Genomic DNA, 26,922 nt, shown 5'->3' with positions numbered 1-26,922 from the left:
GCTCAACCACTGAGCCACCCAGGTGCCCCCCTTTTTTTTTTTTCTGAAAGGATATTATTAGATAACAATGCACATCTCATGATGGATGCAGACTGAGATGTGAGTGTATACAACAGTCAGAGCAGAAGTAATAACACTAATAAGTCGTCCTAATTACTAGCATTTTTATTGAGACCTTCCTAGAAGTCAGGTCCTGAATGAATCAAATTTGCACAGATTATCTTACTAAATTGAAGGTTGAGAGGTGTCATTCAACAAGTGAATTGTACATCCCATCATCCTGACTCCCAAGCTCGGTGACTATTTTTTTTTTAATGCATCGTTTATATTTATTATTGGTGACCGTTTCAATGAGGACGATAATAAAACGGTGATGAATAATCAGGGTAAGTTATCTGCTACTTACCTGAGAGCCAGTCACCTGCACAGGGGCAATGACTGGAGGGACTTAACCTTTCAGGTCACTATGGTGTAAGTAACAATTATATCTACTTTCTATGAGAACACTGAAATAAAAGCTAACATTCCGTGAGTGCTTCCCAGGTGCCTGCCTCACAGGAGGGAAGCAGGTGAATCCCCAGCTGCTAGGATCAGTGGTCTGGGATGGGGGCAGTGGCCAAATACAAGAATCGGGAGGGAGCCACCGCTTGGAGTCCAGGCTCTGCGTTCTGGGCGTGTGACTTTCGGCAAGGGCTGAGCTTTCTGTACCTTGTTATCTGCAAACCGGGAATGGGTTATTAATTGGACCTCGAGCATGCAAAGCCCTCGCAAGTGCACAAAATGCTACTACCTGCTGAAAAAGGAGAGCACTGAGGCCGAGAGTCAGTGCCCGAGGTGCACTCGCTCTGTTCGGGGCCCGGGGACAGGGAGCCTTCCCAGCTCCAGGGCTGGCTTTGACCCTCTCCGACCTAGAGGGAAGGGACCCAGGGCAGGAGGTGGCTGGCCGTTCGGCAGGGCAGGTGGCAGGTGCAGCAGGCTAGGGCACTTGTGGGGCTTGCCTCGGGGGCGGCAGGATCCCCGTCCTCAAAGTTCACCCCGGGACCCGGCAGGGCTCCTCGGAGCTGTGCCCCGGAGTCGCCTCTGAGCGCGGAAGCCGCACCCACCACGGGCCCCGGCACCGAAGGGGTTATGGTGATAGAGACGACCGGAGGACCTGGGGTGGCACGAGCGGCCCTCGCCGCCACTCTCCCCCACACCTTTCCGCCTCAGGCTGGCGCGGAGCGTCGACCGCGCAGGCGCGAGCGCCGGGCGCCGGGCGCGGGGGGGGGGGGAACTTCTCGAGACACCCGGAAGTCTCCGCCTAACGGGCCGGGCCCGCGCCTCCTGTCCTGGAAGGGGGCGGGGCCCGAAGCCCCTCGGCGCGCGGCGCCATAGAGCGGGCACGGAGGACCTATGTCCTAGAGGCGTCCGGAAGTAGCTCCCAGGGGCGCCCGCTCCGCACCATAGAGCTGGGGGGGCGGTGGCTAGGGGTCGCCGGGCTTGCCGTCCTAGAGCGGCGAGGACGGGGTGGAGGCCGGCCGGGGGGTTGTGAGAAGGGGAGGGGGAGCAGCGCGGGCGGAAGCGGCCAGGAAGGTCACTTCCGGCCTGGGCGCCCGTCCCCCTGACCCCAGGGTCTGAGTCGCCGCTGCCGCCGCTGCCACCATCCGCGAGGGAGGAAAGAGGAGGAGTGCGGCGCGGCGGCCCCGGGGCCGAGGAGGTGAGGGGAGGGCGCGGAGGCGGGGGGGCGTGAACACGGGGCCGGGGTGGGTGCGCGCCTCGGGGAGCCCGGCTGCGGGCGGGGGGCGGGCGGGGAGGCGGGCGGGCGAGCGCGACTGGGCGGGCGAGTGCGCGTGCGCGTGCTGGGGGGGCGTGAGTGGGCGCGCGGCCGGTGACGCGGGCGGGCGAGGGCGCGCCAGGCGGAGTGCGGGGAGCGCGCGTGCGCGGCGCCGCGGTGCGGCCGCGCCAGGGAGGGAGCGCGCGTGCGCAGCGCTGGGGCTCGGGCCAGGGGCTCGGGGGTGGGGCCGCCGCAGTCCTCTGGCAGGTCGTGGCCGGAAGTGGTGGCGATTCCCGGGGGAAGTTGAGGCCCCAGTGGGGGAAAGGGACAGGCGGGCAGGGCTGGCTTGGCCGGAAACGGCGGCCTGGGGGGCGCGTCTGGTTCCCTGGCCTGCTCCCCCTAACCTAGGCGCTCCTTCTCCTTTCCAGAGGAGCCCGGGTTCCGCTGCCGTCCCGGGCAGGCTGCGTGCGGCCTTTCATCCGGCCGCCGAGGACTGGCTTTGGGTCGGCGGGAGGCTCATTCATTCGCCGCGGCGCGGGCTGCGGGCAGGAAGCGCGTGCGCCGGGCGGGGGGAGGGGAGAAGGGAGGAGTGACTAGGCCAAGGTCGGACACCGCTTGGCCCGAGGCCGCGGGGGGGCGGGGGGGACGGGACGGCTTCGGCGACCGGGCCCCAAGGCCACCTGAGGCCAATCCCATTCCTGGCCGCCAGGGGAGACCCCCCAGTTCGTGTAGATGGGGTCAGGCAGGCTCCGGATGGTGGCATCGCAGGCTCTCCCGGTGCCCCGCCCGTGAGCAGGGTCCCGGAGCAGGCGCGCAGAGATGCGGACCTGGACACTAGAGCCTCCTCCTCCCTCCCCCAGAGCCCTTGTGCAGAGGTCAGGAAAGTGTGGGAGCCCAAGAAAGACATTCCTACACAGCCCAGTCCAGAGGGCTTCAGACGGGGGTCCAGTTGGGAAGGAGCTGGCCTCCTCCCTGGGGAAGCACAGTTGCTGTTGATCCGGGCTTATCTCCTCCTGAGAGTGTAAGCCTCTTTGGCTGAGTACAGCTGACATTCACCTATCTGCCTTTGCTGCACCCTACTCTGGTCTTCCTGCTTCTGCCTCAGCCCCCAGAGCGTTCAGATCAGATTCCTATTTCGTTGTTTCTTGTCTTAGTTTTTTTTCCCCTTGGAGGCCTTCCAGATCTAACTCCCACCCCAACCCCAGCTGAGCTAAGGAGCCACAGAACTCTAAGGGCTATTCTCCATGCTGCCCCATGAGCAGCACTGTGGTGTGTTAGTGTGGAGTGCCTGGGGTCAGACAGAATCGAATTCAGATCCAAGCTACATACCTGGTACTTTGTGATCTTACAGCACAAATGAGCATGATATCTCAGTTTTTGCCTGGGTAAAATAGAACAATAATGATAGTTTTGACTTGGTAGGGAAGCTCTTAATGCTTTGCTTTTAAAGCCAGACCATGTCTCAGAGAGGTGAGCAAAGGTATATGGGAACGGCTCTGTAGCCAAGCATTCCTAGGCCAGGCCTTGCCTCCTGTCTCTTCCAGCATGGTGACCTTGGACTTGTCACTTCCCCTTTTCCTCCTCAGTCTCCTAAGGTAGAGAGCACAGCCAGCATTCCCTACCATGTGCTGGGCCCACAGGCACAGTTCCCTGCCATGGGGTGTGAGAGGAGGGTCCCTTGACACATGTTTCTTGAGGCTCCTCTGGCCCAGACTCAGAGCTGGGCAACACTGGGTGGCAGTTCTTATCCTGCAGCAGCTTGGAGGGCTGTTGGGAAGATACACACAGAAGCATCAGGCAGAGGGCTGGGGGGATTTCCAGAACAGCCTCCGGGGACTATAGGAGCCCGGAAGCATGTCCCTGGGTGTGTGTGTGTGTGTGTGTGTGTGTGTGTCCTGAGTCTTAAAGGACAGGGAAGGATTGGCTAAGAGGACCCTGGGCCTCTTAGCCCAGGTGGGGTGACTCCCCACCTGGTGGGGGAGGATGAGGGTGACTCGCAGTTCTGGCCCGTGGCCTCCAGCAATGGTCTGGGCTGGTCTAAGGTCCTTAGGAGTCACTGCTGGGCACACAGTTCTCAGGGCACCTGTGGTCAGACACGTCTCAGCCCCCAGACCTCGCTCAGTTGTTCTCTGTGCTGCCCAAAGCCTTGCATGACTCCGAGAATCAGCTGTGGCTCTGGCCTCTTGGTGGTGACAGACTAGATTTTTTTTAAGACTACTTCTTCTTGGGCAGCCCCGGTGGCGCAGCGGTTTAGCGCTGCCTGCCTGCAGCCCGGGGTGTGATCCTGGAGACCCAGGATCGAGTCCCACGTCGGGCTCCCTGCTAAATAAAAAATCTTTAAAAAAAACAAAAAAGACTTTTTTTTTTTTTTTAATTCATTCATGAGAGACACAGAGAGAGCAGAGACACAGGCAGAGGGAAAAGCAGCCTCCCTGCGGGGAGCATGATGTGGGACTCTATCTTGACTCCAGGATCATGCCCTGGGCCAAAGGCAGGCACCCAACTGCTGAGCCACCTAGGTGTTCTGACAGACTATAAATTTGATGGCATTTGCTTCCTCAGCACTTGGTCCTGTGCCTGGTTTTCACTGTCCTGAGCTCTCAGAGGTCCTGGGATGGGGGTGGTTACCCCCAGTTCAGGGGCATGGCATTGAGCCCCAGAACCCATAGCTGTACAGAGGACATGGGCCTGCATGTGATTTCAGAGCTTGGCCCTTTGCTGTAATGCCACAGTCTCTGTTGACTTCATTCTTTTGGTCAAGGCCAGGGGTGGGGAGGAGATGGGAATTATCATGAAGGCCTCTTTGGTGTCTGTCATTGGGTTGGGGACTTGGAGCCCCCCCCTGCCTTGGGGTGCATTGTCACGAAGGGTCATTGGTTTGGGGTGCTCTAAGACCCAGCCTTTCATTTCAGGTGTGACTCGTGCTAATAGCGTCAGTAGCTTTGTTGTAGTGCAGAGAGCTCTGGCCTCATAATCACAGAGCAGCCAGCCGAGCAGGGCCTGGGTGGGTGGATCAGGGCCCTGTGCTGCTCCACCCAGCCCCTGGGGCTGCAGGACTGGTCTGTAATGATGGCAGTTAGGGTGCCAGTGCCAGCATCCTAAGAGAGGAGGAAAGAAACAACCTTGGAGACTGGCCGACCTGGCTGGAGGCTCTGCTCATCTACTGGGTGGCTTTGTGATGTTGTGTCAGCCACCGAACTTGTCAGAGCCCCAGCTTTGACAGTCCTCATCAGGGGTCACCAGGCCTGTTCTGGGTGCCTGGCTTCTGCTGGACACGTGCGCTGGCCCTTTGATCGTGACGCCAGACCCGTGAGGGTGAAGAGACACCAAGGCCAGAGCACCTTGTGCAAGGTCACATGGCTGCTGGGTGGTGGGGCTGAGTTGGGCTCTGGCAGCCTGCCCACAGAGCTTGTCCTCTATTCTCTGGCGGTGGTTGTGGGGGTGTGGATTATGAAGCTATGGCACCCTATGCGTGGGGCTGAGATGTAGCCTGTGCTTGATGAATGGGATCTGTTACTAATTTGAAAAGAGGACAGTGAGCTGAGGGAAGGGAGAAGTCGAGAACGCTTCCTAGGGGAAGTGCTACTTTCACTGGGCCCTGGCAGCAAGTCTACAGGGAGAATGGGCAAGGTGGAAGGATGGGAACACACCTACCATCCTACCATTGAATGAGGGTCTGGCCCGTTGATCTGATTGAGGGGTGACAGACATAAGATGGCTTGTAGGAGTTCTTTCATCTGTTTTTTTTTTTTTTGGCCTGGAGGATATTTTTGCTTGTTGAAGCAATTTTCCGTTACTTGCCAAGACTTAAGAATTGGGAGTTTTTACAGACATCTTTGAAGATCTGGACACTGGGTGTTTCTGGATGGTGGCAGGTGGTCTTCCCGCTGTCCACCCTGCCTGTAGCCATAACAGTATAGGGAGGTTCCAGGAATTCTAGAAACTGGCTTCTCTTGGAGATGGCAGGGAGTGGGGCCTAGGGTCTCTGGAGTTTGCCACCTCCTGGGCTCTGGAGGAGGGCAGTGCCCCTGAGGCTAGGGTGAGGGTGGCTGAGGCATGCCTGGCCAGGTGGGAGGCAGACAGAAGAGTGAAAGGAAATAGGCTTACTGTGAGGCAGCCTAGTCAAGGAAAAGAGGAAGAAAAGTGGGGTTGGGGGCACAGGGGAGCAGGATCATAAGGGACTGCTTTGCTCAGCTTTTTCGGTGCACTGGAAAATCTGAATGAGGCGTAGGTTGCGTTCTGGGGAGGTATGACCCACCCACCTGACTCCCAGTAAGATGGAAAAGATCTGAACACACTATCATTATGGAAGACATGGGATAAGTTGACAAAGGGCTCCCCTTCCCCCCTGAGAAAGGGCTTAAGCTTCCGATGGCGTTGCAGACTGGCCCTCAGTGTCGAAAGCACAGGTGAGAGCTGGCAGGACCAGCTGTGGGTGCGGGACATGGTCTGGGTGGGGAGCAGAGCAGGGAACGGATGGGTGTTCAGGCCTGGAGCAAGGGATGAAGCCATCCACAGAAAGGGAAGTGGGTAGAAGCTGCTGAGGAGGGGGCGGGTGTCTGCCCGCAACCCCAGTGGGCCAAAGAAGGGTCTGAGGTCTAAGTGGCCCCTGTCCAGTCAAGCCTGCAGGCACCAGGCTGCTTCCCTTTAGTGAGCCGTGGGTGCTGGGTGGCAATATGTGCTGGGAAGGAAGGAAGCTGGGCCATTGAGGTGATAGGTGAGTGTGATAGGTGAGTGGACCCTTGACAGGTGAGAAAGTGCTACTAGGCAGGATAGGCCGCAGGTTGGAAGTGGGCAGTGGGATTGAGGGCCTGGACAAGTTATAGGAGTGGGTGTGGATTTGGGGTTCAGCAGGGTGGTGGTGTGAGTCCCCTAGCCTACAGCACCCCCTTCAGAGTGTATGTGGAGCTGTGGTTGATGTGCTCAAAGAATATTGGCAGCACCCCCAGAATGAGACTGCACCCACTGTCCTTCCCTGCCCCTAGCCCCTGGGAGTCACTCATCTATATTTCGTTTCTGTGGCTTTGCCGTTCTGAATATTTCATGCAGAGTCATGTTTGACGCGGTCTCTGTCTCTGTCTGATTTCATGCAGTGTGATGTTCTCAGGGCTTGTCCACCATGTGGCATGAGTCAATGTTTCATCCCCTGTGTGACAGAGTAACGTTCTGTCTGATGATCGGGCCAGTGTATATGTCTGTCCATCTGATAGGCATTTGGGTTGTCTCCAGTTTCTGGCTATGGTGATTTACGCCTCTGAACGTGTGTACAGATATCTGCGTGGGCATGTATTCATTTGTCTTGGATATACAGCCACAAGTGGAGTTGTTGGGTCCCACGATGATTCTGTACTTGACCTTCTGGGGAGCTGCCATCTCTCTTGCACAGTGGCCACCCCACTTCACATCCCCATCAGCAGTACATGGGTGTTTCACTTTCTCCACATCCTTGCCAGTGCTGTTTCGTATTTTCTGTTATATGCGTCCTGATACCCTGGATCTCATTGTGGTTTTGACGTACGTTCCCCTGATGGCAGATGAGGTTAAGAAACTTGGTACATGCTTATCAGCTTTTCTTTAGAGAAATGTCTGTTCTGATCCTTTGCCCATCTTTAGTTGGGCTGTTTAAATTGAGTGACTTGAGATGAGTTGGTCTGTGATGTGGAGAACAGACTTTACAGAGGTTGTTGGGAGAGGGTGGGCACAGGAAGGCAGAGTAAGGGTGGGCAGGGAGGGGAGTGTGTGCTGGACTCTACTCCTGCCAGCATTAAAGACCCCTGCGTGATCAAGAGCTTGGTGGGGGGAGTTGGAGCCTGGGTGGGAGGTAAGGGCAGGAGGTGGAAGGCACAGGCTCAGCTCTGAGGGAGGAGGACAGGACAGGACAGGATGGGATGGTGAGGTTAGGCAGAGCAGAGACAGTGTGGAGGGGTGTCCTAGAGGGAAGGGCCTAGGGCAGGGGCTCAGGAGAGGCCTTTGTTCTGCAGGAGTTGTTGGAGCATCTGGCTGCTGGTGCGGGGGAGGGGAGGCGGTGAGATTGGCAGCAGAAGAAAGAGGGGCTAATTGGTGGGCTGGCATCCAGAGGAGGTGGGCGGGATCTAATAACAACAATAATAACAATAATTTGTCTCCAGCTTAATAGCAGCCGGGCCCTGTCAGCCCCTCTGCTAATTGGATCGCTCAAGGGCCTGGCTGGGGTGGGCTGAGGGAGGCCTGCCCTTCATCTCGGGGTCTGGAGGTCAGAGCTGGGTGAGGTGGGGGGGGAGGGAATAGAGGAGCCAGGAGGGAAGATGGGGGGAGGTAGGGCCTCTGAACGGGTAGGATGGAAAGTCAGGCTTGGTCCAGAGCAAGTACGGGGCCTCCTGGTTGTGGGAGATGGTTGGGGGCCTGTCTGAGGCCACACCACTCCACAGAGGTGCATGCTTCCTCTCTGCACGCACCTCTGTGGAGTGGGGCCTGCAGTGCTTCCCCCACAACTCAGAGATCCTGGGTGCAAGGCCCAGAGGCCCACAGGGCTAGCCTGGAGGCCTCAGCAGCTTCTTGAGTGGTGAATGAGTAATGGGACAGGAAGGGACCTGGGAAACATTTTGGGAACACTCTTCCCAACTCTTCACCAGGACCCTGGTTAACCCCTGACCAGAGTGCTCTCCTGACCGTCCCCTGGCCCTGGGCCCTGGTACTTTTTTTTTTTTTTTTTTTTTAAATGGAGCAGGAGCACATTTAATGCACAGCCCAGTCTTTATTTTTTTTTTTAATTTTTTTTAACTTTTATTTATTTATGATAGTCACAGAGAGACAGAGAGAGAGGCAGAGGGAGAAACAGGCTCCATGCACCGGGAGCCTGATGTGGGATTCGATCCCGGGTCTCCAGGATCGCGCCCTGGGCCAAAGGCAAGCGCCAAACCACTGCGCCACCCAGGGATCCCCCCTGGGCCCTGGTACTTGCTGGGCTTTGTGGGGAGCCACGGCCAAGCCAGAGCCTGGCTTCCAAACCAGGGTAGCTCTGCTGTGGGCAGGTCTCACCAAGATGGTTGGTTTAAATCTCCCTGGGAGGTGCTGTAACCTGGTAGTGTGCCCTATGCCACCTGGCCCCTGCCTGGTAGCTCTGGTGGGAGACCCTGCTGACCCATTGAGGGTCAAAACAGGAAAGGATGCATCTCTGCCTTTCCAAGGCCTCTGTAAAGTGCCACCGTGTTTGGAGTCACATGCAGACTCTGGCCAGGGCCCTCTGTGACCTTGTGCTCTGGACCCAGTGCCTCTTACGCCTCATTTGTGACCCGTAGGGCCTTTGTTTTTTCGGACTCTGCAAAATGAAGAGGTGAGCACCTTGTGTAAAAAGAAAGAAAAAAACCCCTTTTCTTCTTTTGGGGTCTCTTGTGATCTGTTAGGGTGATTTTGCTTAGTGTTTCATGTTGTGGTTTGTTGGTGCGGGGCTGCCCTCAGGGTTGCCATGGAGCCACCTGCCCTCTCTGCCCAGGTACTGGGAGCCAGATGCTGGGGGAGGAAGGACTGTGCATGGCTGGGCACCAGGCCCCGCTGCCTGCCCCCTTGTCCTGTCACACTTTGTGTGCAGAACACAGATGGAAGGTCACTTTACTGGGAATTTCAGGAGGTGACTGCAGGGCACCGACCCCCAGGCTCAGGGCTGCCTCCTGACTGGCATCCCTGCTGTGGCCCCCACCACCCCCATGCATGCCCCCTTCCTGCCCATTGGAGGCTCAGCACCTCCAGGTTTTCCTGTCTGCTTGGCCTGGGACATTTCCCCTGCATCTTGGCAGCCCTTCCTGCTTTATGTCAGGGTCAGCAAATGTTTTCTGTAACAGGCCAGGAGGCAAGTATTTTGGGCCTTAGGGGCCTGGGGGCAAAACGGAGGATCTAGTGTAGCTACTTAGTTATCTTTTAAAGTGTGACCGTTTAAACACACAGGTGAAACCGATTCTGAGCAGAGGTGGCTTACACAGCTCCAGCTGGTTCCCAGAGGGGAGGGCAGGTTTTCCTGTGCTCTCTTCGGGTTTCCGGCTGGGACTGTCTAAAACAGATTAACAGGAGGGAAGCACACAGATTGTATTTTCACAAACATGGGAGCCTGAGCAAGAGAGACATTCACGAAGTACTTCTGACCCTTCTGACCTGGAGTGTGAAGTGGCTGCAGCCCGGGGGCTCTACAGGAGATGGTCTGTTCATGCAGGCGACTTTCTCCAGGTCCAGGGAGGGCCCTGTACTGTGTGGCTCTCATGTGCTCTCAGGAAGAAAGGCGACCTGAGAGAGACCAGGCACTGCTCTGCAGCCATGGGCCCTCTCACTTGCCTCTGTAGGGGCTGTTGTTAGCTGCCCGCTGGGTAGGCTGGGTACGCGGGAATCTCATTGGCTGCAGACGTTCAAGGAGTGCCCCTGCACCCCGCCTCCTGGCCATGGGTGTTTTGAGGAGAGGACAGGGACAAGGGGGTGGTGGTGACGGAGTGAAGGCCAAGGCCCTTCTGCAGGAAACTGGTCTGAGCTGGAGACTTGGGTCTGGGAAGTCCCTGCTTTCGGTGACTTCCATGTCCGAGGGGGAAGCACAGCACACCCACTTGGCAAACAAGTTTCCGCACACAGAGGAAGGCAGGGGAGCCAGCTTTCTCAGTACACCTCTTTAGCCCCGCTGTCCCACAGCGCTGTTAGCAGTGTCTCCTTTTTTTTTTCTTTTAAAAGTTTTTTGTATTTGAGAGAATGTGTGCATGAGAGGGGGAGGGGCAGATGGAGAAGCAGGCTCCCTGCTGAGCACGGAGCCCCACATGGGGCTCCATCCCACGACCCAGAGCTGAAGCCAGATGCTTCACCGACTGAGCCGTCCAGGCACTTCTTGTTTTCCTTGAGGATGTAATTGGCTCTATTAAATGGGGGAAGGGGGGAACGCACCTCATTTTCAGTGTTGGTAGCCTTGTAATCAGAGGGCCCCCATGCAATTTTTTAAAGTCTGTTTACTTTTTTTTAAGTCAGTTTTTTTAATTTACTTTTATTTTTTTTAAGCATTCTACTTTTATTTTTTTTTAATATTTTATTTATTTATTCATGAGAGACACAGAGAGAGAGAGGCAGAGACACAGGCAGAGGGAGAAGCAGGCTCCATGCAGGGATCCTGATGTGGGACTTGATCTGGGAACTCCAGGATCACACCCTGGGCCGAAGGCAGGCACTAAGCCGCTGAGCCACCCAGGGATCCCCGTCTGTTTACTTTTTAATTGAAATGTAACTTACATGTCGTGAGGTCCACTCCCTTAACGTGTTCAATTTAGTGGTTTTTAACACATCAACAACGTTGTGCAACTATCACCACCATCTGATCCCATGATACTCATTGTTCCAAAAGAACCTCCGCACCCATTTGCAGTCCCTCACCATCCCCTCTTCCAGCCCCTGGCAGCCACCGTCTCTGTCCTGGATGTTTCTGGACGTTTCACAGAGATGGAATCTGCTCTCCGCTGTCCTTTGTGACTGCCTTCTCCCTCTGGTGTTTGCACTGTGAGCAGCTCTGCTGGAAACATTCAAGATTGAGCCTGTTTGTGGACACTTGTTCTTGGGTACATGTCTCTTGGCTGTGTACCTGGGAGTGGATTCCCGGGTCACAAGGTAGGTCTGTTTATCATGTGAGAAGCCACGGCTGCTCGGCTCGTTCCACATGCCTGTCAGCTGTGCACTGGGGGTTCTGTGCCTCACGGTTACTGTGTGTGACCCGAGGGCCGAATGATGGTGTCCCTGCCTTGCCCCCTCAACACAGTGATTTTCCCATCGCAGTGCACAGTCCTTATGGCGATCCAAAAAAGAATCAATGTGTAGTCTTTTTTCCCTTATTACAGGAGTAATTACTTATTCTGAAAAATTAATAAGTTGAGAAAATGAGGATAAACGAGAAGAAAAGTTAAAAGCATTCTTCCTGCTATCAGCAGGGGGCGTTATGACCCCTGTTTCTGAAGCTGTGGCTTCTGTGGGATTTTCTTAGGCTTTCTACCACGTGGTGCTGATGGCTTCTTTCCATTTTTTTCCCTGCTCTAAATCTGGCTGTGATGAACTTCTTTTTTTCCCATAAGAAATATTTTCTGAGATTTGGGTTTCCCCTCAGATGAGCTTCTGGAGAAGGGGGTGGCCTGGTCAGGGCCCTGAGCACCTGTTTGCGGCTCCACAACCGTGTGGCCAGATTGTGCCTGAGTAGCCCGGGCTGTCAGGTTCTGTGTGGACTGTATGTGGCACCACCTTGTGGCTTAGGGCTCTTCGGGCTTCCTGGGGGTCCGAAAGTGTGGGCAGGCAGGGGGGACAGAGTTGCGTTGCATTTATCTCTTGAGCCGCTGTTCTGTTCAGACCCTTCATGCAGGCGTCACATGACCATCATAGGCCCTGTGGGTGCCGAGCGCTGATGTGGGTGCTGTGTACCTAGTGGTCCCAGGGTCAGGCTGATTGGGGGCTGGGAGGCCTCTGAGGGGGTGATGCCTCAGGCAGACAGGGATGAAGACTGTTCTGCCCTCCTAGCTTCTGGGCATTGCTGCGGCTGCCTGGCATTGCTGCTGCTATCCGATGTGCCTTGCTGTTGGTGCTGGGCCCCTCTAGGATGTGGCCTCACCCATGTCTGTGAGCCCATGTCCTCTATAAAACATGTGTTGTGTTGGGGCCCACCTCAAAGAGGTCACCGCATTTCAGACAACTCCTCAATGCTAGGTCTGGCCTTAGAAGCCCTGCAAGAGAGCCCTCCCACTCCTGCATCTCTAGCCTCTCCTCAGGGCCTTTGCACTTGCTGTCCCTGCTGCCTGCATCCTTCCCTCTCCACCCTTCTCATGAGGGCCGCTCTTGGTTCCTGTGGCTCCTCCTCCTGGGAGATCTCTGGCTCCCCCCTCACCCCCCATACGAATCTTCACAGAATTCATTGTCTGAAATCACCTTTTTCATTCAGGTGCTCATTCATCACTGGCAGGGCTCTCCTATGTGGCTGGAGCTGTGGCCATTCACTGTAACATACGCCCGTGTCAGAGCAATGTCTGCCCCTTGGGGAGACCCACGCCTGTGGGGTACCGGTGACGGGGGCAGGTGGGGAGGAAAGGAGTGTGCCATTGAGCACACACCAGCACCTGTGCAGCTGCTGACATTCCTGCCTTATCTTCTCGTTAGTCCAAGTGAGGATCCAGTGAGACAAGGGCCGTGTGTAGAGGGGGAGCTTGTGATGTGGTGGGTGCTTCCATTTCATAGTGGGTGCTGTGATGATGTCTGTGAGTGAGAACCTGCACAGGGCACCCTCTGCATGCTTTCCTCACTGACCTGGCCTGACCCCGTGGTAGCTCCCTGCTGAGGTTGGTGGCAGGGTGGGTGGTGAGGAGACCTGGCCTTGGCTGTAGCCTCCAGCCAGGGGGCCCTTGCTGCCTTCCCCCTCCAGCCCTGCTTTCCTCCTGTCCACTCAGCAGTGCCTCTGAGATGGCTGCTTTCCATCTCCTGTTCAGTGTACCCCATCTTGGCCTCCTGGCCCCCTAGACAGGCTGGTCTTTGTCTTTGGTTGTGTCCTTGTTGGGTGTCAGGATGGCAGAGCGTTTGGGAGTGAGGACTCTGCAGTGACACCGTTGGCATCCTATCCCTGCTTCTTGATGACCTCATGTCCTCTGCTATGACATGGGGGCCGTTCAGAGCATGTTAGTGCAGGGTAATGCAGGGCCAGGCTGGTGGGCAGAAGACGGAAGGTGATTGGAGCCTGAGTGACAATATCGCCCACTCAGAGGGCTGTGCCAGAATCGAAGGCTACGGTAATGGCGTCTAAACCACGTAGAGCAGGGTCTAGACCCAGGAAATGTTGGCTGAAGGAACTGCTTACTATATCTGCAAGTGTTTGTTAACTGGACAGGTGGGTTCCTGGAGTTCCTCACAGAGGTTAGTAGAGGTTATGGAGGGGCGGCCTCATGCTTCCCAGTAGTGGAATGGGTTCCATTTGGTCCCTGGATGGTGGTGACCCCCTCTCAGTGGGGGATTCAAGAGAAGTGGGCTTGGCATGTTGTGCCAGGGGGCAGTTGGCTATGATTCACAGGTGCTATGGTGAGGTCCACATATGCAGTGAGGGGGGAGGGACTCTGGAGATTTGCTTAGAGCTGTAAGCACTCAACTCAAGGGACCAGGTTGATAAGTGTGAGGCCTAGAAATAGGGCAGGGGGACCAGGTCGCACCACCTCCTGTCAGAAGTCTCCACCACCTCCTGTCAGAAATCTGGCCCACCTGCAGGCTTCCTGTCAGGGAGTGATGTCCCACCAAGGGACAGGTTCCCCCAGTGCTGGGTGGTGGTGCAGCACAGGACTGACGAGCCCGCCTGGGCCCAGGGCCTGCCCGGTTCTCCCTCCCCTGCCAGCCGACTCCAAACATGGGGCAGAGTGGATGGAGGCCAGTCAGGAGGTGGAGGATTTCTCCCCAGCATGACCTGTTGCATGCGGTGAGCGTGGGGTAGGCATGGGGTGAGCGTGGGCTGTGCAGCAGCTCCTCTCTGGGCAAGGTGAAAACATGTCCCCACAGTACATGGCCTCAGATGCGCATTGTGGCTTTACTCCTTGGCCCCAGTCCAGACGCCTGTCAGTGTCGGCTGGTGGGCTGGCATACAAGGTGGTCGATCTTTCTGTATGGTGGAGTGTTGTTCAGCCATGAGAAGGAAGGAAGCTTGGACACATGCTAAGGTGTGGACGAGCCTTGAAAACGTTACGCTGAGGGAGAGAAGACGCAGACACGGCCCCCAGGAATGTAGTGTGCCAGTAACGAGACCTCCAGAATGGGCAGACCCGTAGAGACAGTGAGAGGGCCAGGATTGCAGAGAGCAGAATGGATGGGCCTCCATCCCCAAATGCCAGGGTTGTCAGGCCACCCCTTTTGTACAGGTACTCTGGACAGTCGGCGATCAGCGCCTTTGTCCCCCGGGATCCTGATTCAGGGAATTAATTGTTCAGTTCATGCATGCTTGAGGAGACCTGAAAGCATGAACCCCATAGGTGACCTGTGTGCCTCTCTGTCTGCTGCATCATTCCTTGGGGGTGGGCTTCCAGGGCACTGGCAGGAGGACCTGGGTCGGTTTCCTTGCTCCAGGGCTGGAGCTGCTGCTTTGCTTTGTTGTTCGATCTCATGGCACATCGGACAAACCAGGTGCCTGGAGGTAGCTGTGGAAGATGAGGCAGGCACGTGGAGTTTCTCCCCAGGCTCTAGCTAGGATCCGTACCTGGGTGGCTGCTCCCCAGTGCTTTCTCCTTGCCCAGACTGTGCATGACCTTGGGCTGGTCCCCCATCCAGGGGGAAGGTGAGGGCCATTTCACCTTTGTCCCTCAGGTACCTGCCATGACCGTCTGCCTACCAGGGCCAAGCTGGGAGCTCGGAGTTTGGGTGCCGATGGTTGCCAACGTGGGACCTGCCTTCCTGGGGCCCTCCGTTGAGTCTGGCGTCCTGTAAACTCTATATTTCCATTTCCTCCCGTTCTAACAGGGACCCAGACATGGAGCTGCGGGAGGAGGCCTGGTCTCCGGGGCCGCTGGACTCTGAGGACCAGCAGATGGCCAGTCACGAGAACCCAGGTGAGGTGGCCTTGGGCGGCGGGGCTTAGCTGATCCCATAGCCCTGGACCCCAGCTTGCTTCTCCTCCCTGTCCCATGGCTCAGGGTTGATGTGTCCTTCCTCCAGAGGGTTGTGGGTGCCCTTAGGGGCTGCTTCTGTCTGTCTCTCTGTTCCCCCAACTCCTGGCCCAGGCTCTCGCTCCCCAGCGTCCTGGGCCCCCTGCCCTATTTCTAGGCAGTCCGCCTTCTCAAGCAAGAAGCCATAGAGTGGGGTGGGCATCCCAGGGCTGGGGAGACAGCACGATAGGACGGTGTGGCATGTGCCAGTTTTTTTTTTTTTTTTTTAAATATTTTATTTATTTATTCATGAGAGACACAGAGAGAGAGAGGCAGAGACACAGGCAGAGGGAGAAGCAGGCTCCATGCAGGGAGCCCGACGTGGGACTCGATCCCTGGTCTCCAGGATCACGCCCTGGGCTGAAGGCAGCGCTAAACCGCTGGGCCACTGGGGCTGCCCATGCATGTGCCAGTTTTGTGGGGAAAGCCTGCATCTGGGTTTTCAAGGGAAATCTTTCACATTTTAAGTATTGGTGCTCTGTTTTGTTGAATAAAGCATTCCTTGGGTTGAATAAAGCATTTCTTGGGCTAAATAAAATTCACCTTTATCCCATGGGGCTGGGGTTTGCTTGCCGAGACTCTACTTTCCCATATGGCACTCGAGAAATAAAGCATGGACTGGGCTTTCATGCTGCTCTTGGTGTGTTTTTGTGCCAGGCATTATGCCAGTATGGAATCAGCACATTTTTTTTTTATTGTAAGGGGCCAGAAGGGAGATACATGGTTTGCAGACCATGTGCCCTTACAGCAGGAAGGCAGCCAGACAGGATGGAAGTGAATGGGTGCGACCATGTGCCAGCAAAACTTGACGTACAGAACAGTTGCTGGGTTCAGCCCCAGGGCCAGCATGCCATAGTCCTCCTTGATAAGGGCCATGAGACCTGCATGGTGGTGAGGGTAGTTTATGAAGCCTTGGTTACAGAGGAGGGAACTGAGAACTGAGGGCTTTGTGCAGGGGGACCATGACCGTCCTTCCCTGCTGCTCCTGCTACCCCCTCCCTCTGACGCATGTTCTTGGCCTCCCAGGCCTTTTAGAATTAACTTAAAATCCTGTGTCATTGTGGGAATGTCAGACCTCGGTAATGTCATGGTTCTGCCCTCAGCTTTGGGGTTAGAGACACCTCACCAGTCCTCCTTCTCACTCATGCCTTCTTCTCCTCCCAGAGAGTTTAAAGAACATCTCAGATTTGTGTCATTGTACTCCTAGGTCCTCCACACGAAACAACAGCTACAAAATGCTTATTACTTCACCCAACAAAACACCCAGGCTACCTTAACAACCTCTGTTTTCTTCAAAACATACATCTGCCATGGAGTAAGTCAGGTTTAATCTTACGAGTCCTCTGCTAACTTGTTCTCTTTAGAAAACCTGTAAAATGTATGGGTGAGTGCTCATGGCCTCTTTGTCCAGCCCACTGTCCTGACCTGTTTTTCCCCATGGGAATCTGCTGGAAATTCCTGCTCCAGCCACCACTGCTGCAGAGCCACCACATGGTGATACCCCTTCACTCGGTTCACAGGCCATGTGCCTGGAACTTCTAAGCTGCCGTGTGTCCCGTTGTTCTGGGCCTGCCACTGTAGGTCCTGCCTGCCTGTGGGGTGACTGTGCTGGACTCCTGCCCTGGGACCCTGGGCTGATGCCCTGGTAGCTCTGGCCTGCAGGGCAAGGGTTGATGTCTGTGCTGACCCCCTGAGAGTGGGGCAGAGTGGGGAGGCAGGCAGGATGGGCTTATCCACCTGTCCCAGGGTCTGAAGATGGCAGACAGAAGGTGCTTTTGGAGCCCTGACTCGCATCCACATGGCACAGGCGACCATGGAGGCTCCCTAGGGTCTCCCCCAACCCCCTTCTGACTTCTGGCGTGTTGAGCACCCACTCACAAAATACATTCTGGATGTGGCCACAGAGCCTTCCCGGCCCCAGCAGTCACAACCACCACCACTGCCTGGCACCTGGATTGCCACTGACCTCCACATGGTTCCTGCATCCCTCCTTGTCCACAGCCACCAGCTTCTTGAGATGGATGTGAGGTCCTGGCTTGCCCAGAGTGGTCCTACATCCTGCACCACATACATTGCCTGGAGTTAGCTGGCCCGTTGTCTGCAGCGCGGATGCAACCTATGCCCTCTGGGAGCTTGCCTCATGCCCTTGCCCCAGAGCCTTCTTCCCATAGCTGCTCCCGCCTTGCATTCAGCTCTGTTCAGATGCCCCTGGGTCACCGCTTCTGCTGGTGGGGGAGCTAGATTGGGGGCTAGGGACTGTATGCCTGAGGTCCCTGCCTCCATGAGGCCCGTAGGCTGCTAGTTGTCATGGAGAGGAATCCATTAGAGGCCGCCTTGCCAGAGGGCCTGTCTGATTGGGGGCAGGGCTGGCTTCACCAAGGAAGGGCCTGCCCACTGAGGGCAGCTGGCTGTGGAGCAGGGTCTCCGAGGTGGTTCCGAGGCTGGTTAGTGCAGCCATTTCTCTGTGAGCCACCAACCTTCTGGCTCTTGGTGGCCTTCTATGTGCTGTCCTGGCCATCCCTGCACTCCTGAGGTGGTATATCCGCTCTGGCCCTTGAGTCCTCCCAGGCACCTGCCAGGGATTGCAGGTCAGGGAAGGGAGTGGGGCTGAGGCCAAACTGGCTCCTCTGGTGTTTCTGCCTGGTAGCTGTGTTTGGGTCCTGCTGGCCTGGTTGGGGGCGTATGATGTAGGAGGTGGCTTCAGGCTCACCATGCCTGCTGTGTCCCAGCTCAGTCCTGTGCTTGGGATTTTCTGGCGAGGGAGAGGGCACTGACTGTGGGCAGCCCCCGGCAATGTCACCCCAGGGACAAAGGGTTCCTTTGGGGCTCGGGTATGTTGGAAAGCTTTCTGGGGCCTGCTATGGGGGCAGTAGTCCCAAGCCCCGTGGCACTCTGTTTCCCTGAGGCAGCGAACTCCTAGAAGCTCTGGTGGCTGTGGGCCCAAGGCTCCTTCCTTCCCTGAGTCCCGTGGACTGCACAGGTTGGGTGGTGGGCCCTGGTATAGGATGTTGTCTAACGGACACTCCAGCCCTCTCTGTCCCCTGAGCGTTAGCCTCCCTGCCACCCCACGATGAAGACATACCCTGCGACATAAGGCAGAGGGTGACCTGTCTTCTGACTGCTGTCAGGGCCTGCATTGTCACTAATATGCCCCCTGCCCCGCATGTGTTATGGGGGACTGAGGTCAAAGTCTCAGACCCGTTGTCCCTGCTGGCAGCACCTGCTCTGTGGTTGCTCCTGCTGCCTGTTGGTTTGGCAACTGCCCTGCCTGCTCTGTGGTGAACTGACCCTGCCAGGCTGTGACCCAGTGGGAAGCACGCGGCTGCGGAGGGCAGGTGGCTCTACACACCTGGGACTAAAGAGACCCAGAGGGTCACGTTTCCTTTCCAGTGCCTTTGTGAAACCTCAGGAACTTTCTCATTTTCTCCCTGTGCTTGGATGTTTTGGGGAATGGTGTGCAAACCAAGCTGGTGCTGCTGGCGGCAGTGGCGGGTGCTTTAGAAGCACTTCCTGGCTGCCCCATGCTCCTCTCCAGCCACTGGGCTGTCCTGTGCGGCTGGGTTGCCGGTCAGAGCGCTGGAGTGGAGAGGCCAGGTCACCCATATGGGCCGAGGTGGCTGTGGGAGGACAGCCAGGCTCTGTGCACTGTGCCCAGGCAAGGGTGGCCCTTCCCACCCTGCTGTGTGTGGCTCCTGATGGCCCCAGCCTGGCTGGCCAGATGGAGCGGTCAGAGGCCTGGGGTCAGGCGGTGGCGAGGTGGGAGAGCTATCTAGGCCTGTGTTGGGGCTTTAGCTACAGGGTACTCTGAAAGGGAAGCAATCCAAAAAATTAATACATAAATAAAAATGACATCATGATGCTCAGGAGGTAGCTCTCCCCACAAGAAATAGTCAGCTGGGGTCCTGGAAGTCACTCCCTGGAGGACAGGGTTCTGACCTCCCTCTGCCAGGCTCTGGCTCTCAAGTCATTATGGAGAATTCATCCAGAATGATGGCAGCCCTTAAACCTCCCTAGATCTCTATGTAAAAACCCAGATCCCTAGGGCCACACGGATGACCATACACTGTAGGTGTGATGGTGCCCCTGTGACCCCAAGATACAGTCGGATGGGGACAAACCAATGGCCACAGGCCTCTGTGGTGTTGGCATTGTGCTGGAGGGAAGGAAGCAAGAAGAGACCCAAATAGCCCTCGGGTTCACTTGAGGTTCCCACTGAGGCCACCGTCTGAGATTGGAGGTGTTCTGTCCAGACTGGGAGCAGGGAGCTTAGGGCCACAGGAAGATCTGGGGCTGGAGTGGGCTCTGGTGCCAACCAGGTCAAGCGTTCTGCCAGGACAGGAGACACTCCCAGCAAAACCTTCCAGGAGGGAACTCCAAACTGAATGGGACCCCTGTCCTTGACCACAGGGAGGAAGGAAGGAGCAGGTACAGATAAAAACAGAGTGGCTGCAGAGCCAGGATTCTTGGGAGAGTGTCATGGACTCTCAGCTATGATGTGAGAATGTCAAGGAGGGAGCTCTGCAAACCTTGTGCCCCAGGAACTGCGGATCACTTGCCCACGAAACCAAGCAACAGGAACAAGCTAGCTCGACACCGTGTTCCCCCACCCTGAAAGCTATGAGAATAAAAGAGAAAATGGGCAGATAACAGCTCCCCCCAACAGGGAGGCCAGGTCAGAAAGATAACAACCCACTGAGGGAGCACAGAAGCAGCACAGCAAGGAGCTAGGGTGTGTGGGGCTCAGCAGAAATTGGAGCAAAGTCACTTTCCAGTGAAAGCTGAAGGCAAAAATTCCAGAGGGAATAAAAAGAACTCATTCCCTAAGGAAAGTTGGAGGTATCAAGGAGGGATGTTTAAAATCAAAAAGAAATGAAAGAAAGGTTAAAACAGAGTTAAATTTTTTTTTCAAGTTTTTTTTTCATGTAGACCGGGAAGCCCTTGCAAGAAATCCAGAGCAAAGGAGGAGGACAAACAGTAAACACTCCACGCCAAGAAGACCTTCCTGAAATGTAAAAATTAGGTCTTGAAAGAGCACATCACCAATGAAAATATCTCAGATGAACAAGCCATGTTTTGTCCGGGTCACTGGACAGTGAGGAAGGAAGCTGATCTTTGGGGCAAGTAGGCAGACATGGAGTCAGCCATGCTTAATGCCAGGAGAGGGGGTGGTCGGGGCACATTAATCATTCCCAGGGGTCTGTTAGTGGGTGAGCAGAATGGGGCCTTGTGGGGCCATGGGAGATTCCATAGGTTAGACTGCACGCAGCCCGTGGGGGTCCTGCTATGAATGGACTAGTGCATGCAAAGCGTGCACAAAGCCATGCTTTGTGTTTCCAGAAATTGTAACTGGCAGTCATGGTGTTAGGGTGCTTATCTCAAACCTGTAACGGGAATCCGCAGATGAATAATTACAGGGTATTCAAATTCTCTTCCTTTCCTAGAGGGGAGATGGCAGACGTCACATACAAAGGACTCAAGAAAAAACCTGTAGGCCTGGATTTGTCTGGGAAGTGTCAGAGTGAACTTGGAGCAATTTTATTAATAATAATAATAAAAAAAAAAACAGTGACCATTTCCAGATTTTGGTCTTGAAGTACTTTTTACCAGAAGAAACCAGGGCCTCCTGGAAGGGGTGATTGCACGTCTGGGCAGCCCATGTAGGTGCACCTGAAGCATCCTGAGGCTGGATAGTGGGGAAGCCTCCAGGAGCACCAGCGTCCTGCCCCAGGGACGCCGAGGGCGGAGGGGGGGCCTGAAATGGCAGTGATGGGACCCCTGCAGCTCCAGTAGCCATAATGACAGCAGTGGACCGAGACCCACCAAATATGTTTAAATCCAGGAGTTCAGAGCGATGTTAAGAAAGGGGACAGTATTTGGAGTATGATAGAGGACCAGTTCATTATTTTGAAAACTGGACCCATGAGGGGAAGTGAGCGTGTATTCCGCCATGGCCACATGTGTTTGCTGTGGTGATGGGGAGTGTTTGGGGACCCTTCCAGCTGCCAGGGCCATGGGCAGCTCCGTCCTGCGCCCCTTGGGATCAGCCAGCGTAAGCACCATGGGAAGAGGCACGATGGCCACCATGTGTGTCCCATCGATGGAGCAAGAGCCTGATGTTGCCTTGAGGCCCAGCTACACACTGGCTGCCGGTGCGGGCACAGAGGCATCCCCCAAACCACATGCAGCGGGCAGAGGCCAGGTGGACTGGCAAGGCACAGGGGAATCTGGATGAAAAGAGACTTTCAGACACCCTGAATGAAAAAGTAACGGACCAAGTAGCATCTGGGGATGTGCCTGTGGGCACCAGAGCCCAGGGAAGGGGCGTGCAGGGTGGGGGGGGGGATGGGAGGAGGGGCTTCCTGGTGGGTGGTCAGGTTCTGGGTGGTTTCTATTTACCATGGCTAGCTTTGCATTCCACCTGGGGCTTTCTGAACCTGTCATGTATTTTGCAACAGAAGGGCTAACATGGAATTAAACCACATTCCAGTTCAGCTTCAGAAGTTCAGCTCGAGGGGCTCTGTGGTGGGAACCCTGGAGCTGGGCCCACCCTGAGTGAGAGGACAGTGAGAGTGCGGTGGGGAGCCCCTCCTGCCCAGCATGAGAGTGCCAGGGGACCCCCTCTCTCCTCCTTGAAGGGCAGTTACTCTTGTTTCTGTTGAGTCAAGGCTTTGTGCTCCTGGTCACTGGGCTCCTCTCTGCAGCAGTTCTTGAACCCTTTGAGTGCTAACACCGTGAGGCAGAAAGGTCCCTAGCCTTGTCTCCCCTGTGAGGAAGGGGCCGGCCACAGGGAAGCTGCTGACTGCCTGCCTGCCTGAGCAGGAGGCCAGCTCTTCTCCATCACCACCAAGCCCAGAGCCAACCAGTGCTTGGAAGCAGAGACCTAGAGCCCCGAAAGTCTGTGGGGGGCCAGGAAACCACCTCCACTTAGCAGTTTGTGTAGCACCTGCTTAAAAAGTAGCAGTACACATGGTGGACTAGACACAGGCCTGGTGGAATAGCATGAGGTGTCCCCAGCCCCGCTGCCCCCTCTATCCCCAGGCCGTTCCCGTTGCCTGTCTGGATCCCTCTCCCTGATCCTAGACCAGGCGCCCAGGCCTCTGGCTCCAACTGATGCAGCCATTTGCTGCTGTGGGGGTCGGGTTGGGGGGAGGGGAGGATGTGCCCTGAATGGGTTCCCTGGGTCTCTGGAGCTTTGGTGGTACCAATTCACATGACAACTGTGTAAATGTTCTTCCTGGCTGACAAGTGGTAGTGAACACAGTCTGTTAATTTTCTTGACAACTTTGAAAACAAAACTATTTTCTTTTTAAAATTATTTATTTATTCATGAGAGACACACACACACATAGAGAGAGAGAGAGAGAGAGGAGGAGGAGGAGGAGGCAGAGGGAGAAGCAGGCTTCATGCAAGGAGCCTGATGTGGGACTGGATCCCAGGACTCCAGGATCATGCCCTGGGCCAAAGGCAGGCACTAAACCACTGAGCCACCCAGGGATCCTCAACAAAACTATTTTCATGAAAGGAGTGTGAGCACTGGTGGTGAGTGGGGTGATGAGGCTTATTTCCCTACCCTGCCACCCAGGGCATATCACTTTCCAGGTCTGTTTTATTTTTCTCTTTGCTTTCTTGGTTTATGCTGACCCCAGATGGGCTCCAAGCCAGTTCCCCCGAAGCCCTGCACCTGCCTGATTTCCTCCCCGTGTAGTTTTGCTCCAGGTGATTCCATATCCAGTACAGGCCACTCTTCAGTAGTCTTCCCTCCGAGTGGTGGTTCTTTTTTTTTTTTTTTTAAACATTTTTAAAATTTTTATTTATTTATGATTAAGAGAGAGAGAGAGGCAGAGACACAGGCAGAGGGAGAAGCAGGCTCCATGTACCGGGAGCCCGACGTGGGACTCGATTCTGGGTCTCCAGGATCGCGCCCTGGGCCAAAGGCAGGCGCCAAACCGCTGCGCCACCCAGGGATCCCCGAGTGGTGGTTCTTATGAGTCCTGGTCCCCGGCCCTAGAGCTGACTGGATGGTCTGGGGAGCCAAGCAAGAGCGTTTCCAAGTTCCCTGAAGATTCTGATGCTGATGGTTGGGCCTCTTGGAGGAGTGTTCCGTTAGTGTAAGGTGCTGTGGGGTGGCTCGGGGTGGCTGGTTTGAGACCCATACTGCTGTGTAGCTCATGGCTTTGCCTCTCCCAGGTTGTGATTCATCTTCTGGTGCTTGGGGTTCTGTGCTGTAAAGACCCGAGTTCCAAAGCACCACTCTGACAGGATGTAAATGCATTGAGGCTTAAGTGCTCAGTGCCAGCCTTGGTGCACATCCTAACACCTCAGCATATTTGTGTTTCGTGGGTCAGTGTGAGTGTTTTGGGCCTGGCTTCTGCATGTGTTGAAGGGAAGCTGTGGGCACCCATGGGGGGCCACGCTGGGCCGTCGGGCAACATGCAGCAGTTCCCAGCTGAGGCCCAGGCCCCGCCAGATTGGGGGAGCCAGTTGCACACAGGTTAGTCTGAGCTGAGTAGGCTGGGGGGCAGTGCGTCACTCATTTACCCTGGGAGATGACTTAGGGCCAGGTGTGGTGCAGATGCCGGACAGGCTTTGAGGGCAGCCAGCATGTGGCGGAATCCTCATCTCATAGCTGGTGAGACTGGGCCACATGATCCTCTGTTATCTGCACTGGGCAGACAGGGACCAGGGACAGGTTTGAGGATGTCTGTAACAGAGGCTCCCAGTTATTGGGGCAGGTGGGATCCAGTGCCAGCCTGTGATCCCATTAACGAGTCCCATTCCTCCTTCCTCTCCTCCTCTCCACCTGCACTAAGATAGCCTTCCTGGAGCCCAGGTGTGATGCCATCACTCCTGGGCTTGTCTTTGCTCCTGGGCCAGGGTGTGAGCGCCCTGTCACCACCAGTGGAGTTCTCCCTGGACCCTCCCTGCCCCACCCTGGTGCCTTGGGCTCCTAGTGTCATTTCCTAAGCTGCTTGCATCTGTGTTGTGTTCATTTATGTTGATGCTGTTTATTTCCCAGACATTTTTGGAGTCCCTGCTATGTCCCAGGCATTGTAACAGGTGTGGGGGGCAGCATCTGGGTAGGAAAAAGTCTTGAGGGGTGGGTAATGACCACATGAATGTTCAGTAAAATGCCAGGGAGTGAGCGATGCTTTGAGGAAAACGGGGCAGGTGAAGAGATGGAGAGACAGGTGCATCTGCAGACTGCCTGTCTGTGTAAGGGCTTCATGCTGACCCGACCTAGCTGCCCTCCTAGGTGGGTGCCACAGGGGACCCTGAGGGGGCAGGGCTGTGTGAGATGCCCAAGGCTTTGTGCACACACCCTGTGGAAGGTGACAAGTGGCAGGGCTGGCTCAAAGCTCCTGGCCCTGTGTGCAGCCAGGGCTTCTCTGACTCTCCTCTCCTGCCCTTTTGCCTTCTAGTGGACATCCTCATCATGGATGATGACGACGTCCCCAGCTGGCCCCCGACCAAGCTGTCCCCGCCCCAGTCGGCGCCCCCGGCTGGCCCCCCGCCCCGGCCGAGGCCACCGGCACCTTACATCTGCAACGAGTGTGGCAAGAGCTTCAGTCACTGGTCCAAGCTGACGCGGCACCAACGCACGCACACGGGCGAGCGGCCCAACGCGTGCGCCGACTGCGGCAAGACCTTCTCACAGAGCTCGCACCTGGTGCAGCACCGGCGCATCCACACAGGCGAGAAGCCCTACGCCTGCTCCGAATGCGGCAAGCGTTTCAGCTGGAGCTCCAACCTCATGCAGCACCAGCGCATCCACACGGGTGAGAAGCCGTACGCCTGCCCCGACTGCGGCCGCAGCTTCACGCAGAGCAAGAGTCTGGCCAAGCACCGGCGGTCGCATAGCGGCCTCAAGCCCTTCGTGTGCCCGCGCTGTGGCCGCGGCTTCAGCCAACCCAAGAGCCTGGCGCGCCACCTGCGGCTGCACCCTGAGCTGTCGGGCCCTGGTGTGGCGGCCAAGGTGCTGGCGGCCAGCGTGCGCCGGGCCAAGGCGCCCGAGGAGGCGGCGGCGGCGGACGGCGATATTGCCATCCCGGTGGGCGATGGCGAGGGCATCATTGTGGTGGGCGCACCAGGTGAGGGGGCTGCGGCAGCTGCAGCCATGGCGGGCACGGGGGCCAAGGCTCCGGGGCCCCGCTCGCGGCGTGCCCCGGCCCCCAAGCCGTACGTGTGCGTGGAGTGCGGGAAGGGCTTCGGGCATGGGGCGGGGCTCTTGGCCCACCAGCGCGCGCAGCACGGGGACGGGCTTGGGGCGGCGGGGGGCGAGGAGCCCGCACATATCTGTGTGGAATGTGGCGAGGGCTTCGTGCAGGGCGCGGCGCTGCGGAGACACAAGAAGGTGCACGCCGTGGGCGCGCCGTCGGTCTGCAGCCACTGCGGACAGAGCTACTACCGGGCGGGGGCGGGCGGGGAGGACGACAAGGACGATGATGATGAGGCAGCTGGTGGGCGCTGCAGCGAGTGCCGTGGTGGAGAGGGCCGGTAGGGGCGGAGGCCCGGGGGGGGGGGCGGGCAGGGCCCCTCGGGCTTGGCGGGGAGGATGGCGCAGGACCCTGACACCGGAGAGACTTGGACCAGAGAGACCCGGACCAGAGAGACCCAGAGAGGGACGGACAGGGGCACGACGGCCGGTGGCGGCCTCATCATCTCCCCTGCGCCGCCACATGGTTCCCATGGTCCCCGCGGTGCAGAGGCGGCGGCCCGCTGGGGCCCTCCTGCGCCCTGCCCCCTGTCCTTGGCCTGGCCTGCCCCCCTGGTTCTTGGAGAGCCTCGGGGAGCCAGAGAGAGGACGGAGCCCACGACTGAGAGACCGGCCTCCGGCCCCCTTTTCTCTTGCCGCCCACCCTGGGTGCTTGGGAGGAATGAGCAGCCTGGCTCTTCTGTAGGAGGGCTGCATGGAGGGAGGGGGAGACAGCCCTTTCTCCTTTAGAGTTTTCTTTTAATCACACCACCTCCCGACTGCACCTTTCCATTATTTTGTCTTCTTCCTGCGGGTCCTGTTATTTTTCGTGGCCCTCGTCCTTCCCCTTCCCTGGATTTGGGGTCATGGAGGAGTTCTAGTGTACCCCTTGGAGACTGGGGTCCTGTCTGTTCCTGGCCTGGACTCTGCCAAGGAAGGGTGCGGGGGCAATAAATGGCACTATCTGACTATCTCTGCTGTGCGTGTTTCTTGAGTTGGGAGGGAGATTGGCTAGAGCAAGAATGCAGGGCCCCCACCCTGCAGTCCTGGAGGGGTCACCAGCCCTGGGCTGGGCCCCAGGAGAGCCGCTTGGGGCTGAGCAGCCTCCCACCCCTTGCCAGGGTGTAGATGGTGTGGTCCTAAAGAGTGACCCCACTTGGTCACCTGCAGTGGGCTGTGGGCTTTCAAGACAGAAGATCACCACACTGGGAATGTTCCACCAGCTTGTGAGGAACTGGGGGTGGCTCAGGGCAGGACCTGCTTCCTGCTGTTTTTAGGAGGAATCTCATTGTCTGTACTCCTGGGATGGTAGGTGGTCTTACGCAGCAAATGAG

At 56.7% G+C, this 26,922-nt stretch overlaps 1 protein-coding gene across 1 annotated transcript; it reads left to right on the top strand.

The window, feature by feature from the left end:
* The first annotated feature begins 1,293 nt into the window (after positions 1–1,293).
* ZNF787 (zinc finger protein 787) lies at positions 1,294–26,561 on the top strand. The gene is made up of 3 exons (XM_041743771.1): positions 1,294–1,696; positions 15,212–15,300; positions 24,816–26,561. The coding sequence occupies exons 2-3, from the start codon at positions 15,222–15,224 to the stop codon at positions 25,892–25,894; spliced, it is 1,158 nt and encodes a 385-aa protein (XP_041599705.1). The 5' UTR covers positions 1,294–1,696; positions 15,212–15,221; the 3' UTR covers positions 25,895–26,561.
* Positions 26,562–26,922: the final 361 nt, after the last annotated feature.

The sequence above is a fragment of the Vulpes lagopus genome, chromosome 2 (genome assembly GCF_018345385.1).
Source record: "Vulpes lagopus strain Blue_001 chromosome 2, ASM1834538v1, whole genome shotgun sequence".
Classification (NCBI taxonomy): Eukaryota; Metazoa; Chordata; class Mammalia; order Carnivora; family Canidae; genus Vulpes; species Vulpes lagopus.
This window is presented reverse-complemented; position numbering and strand designations above follow the sequence as displayed.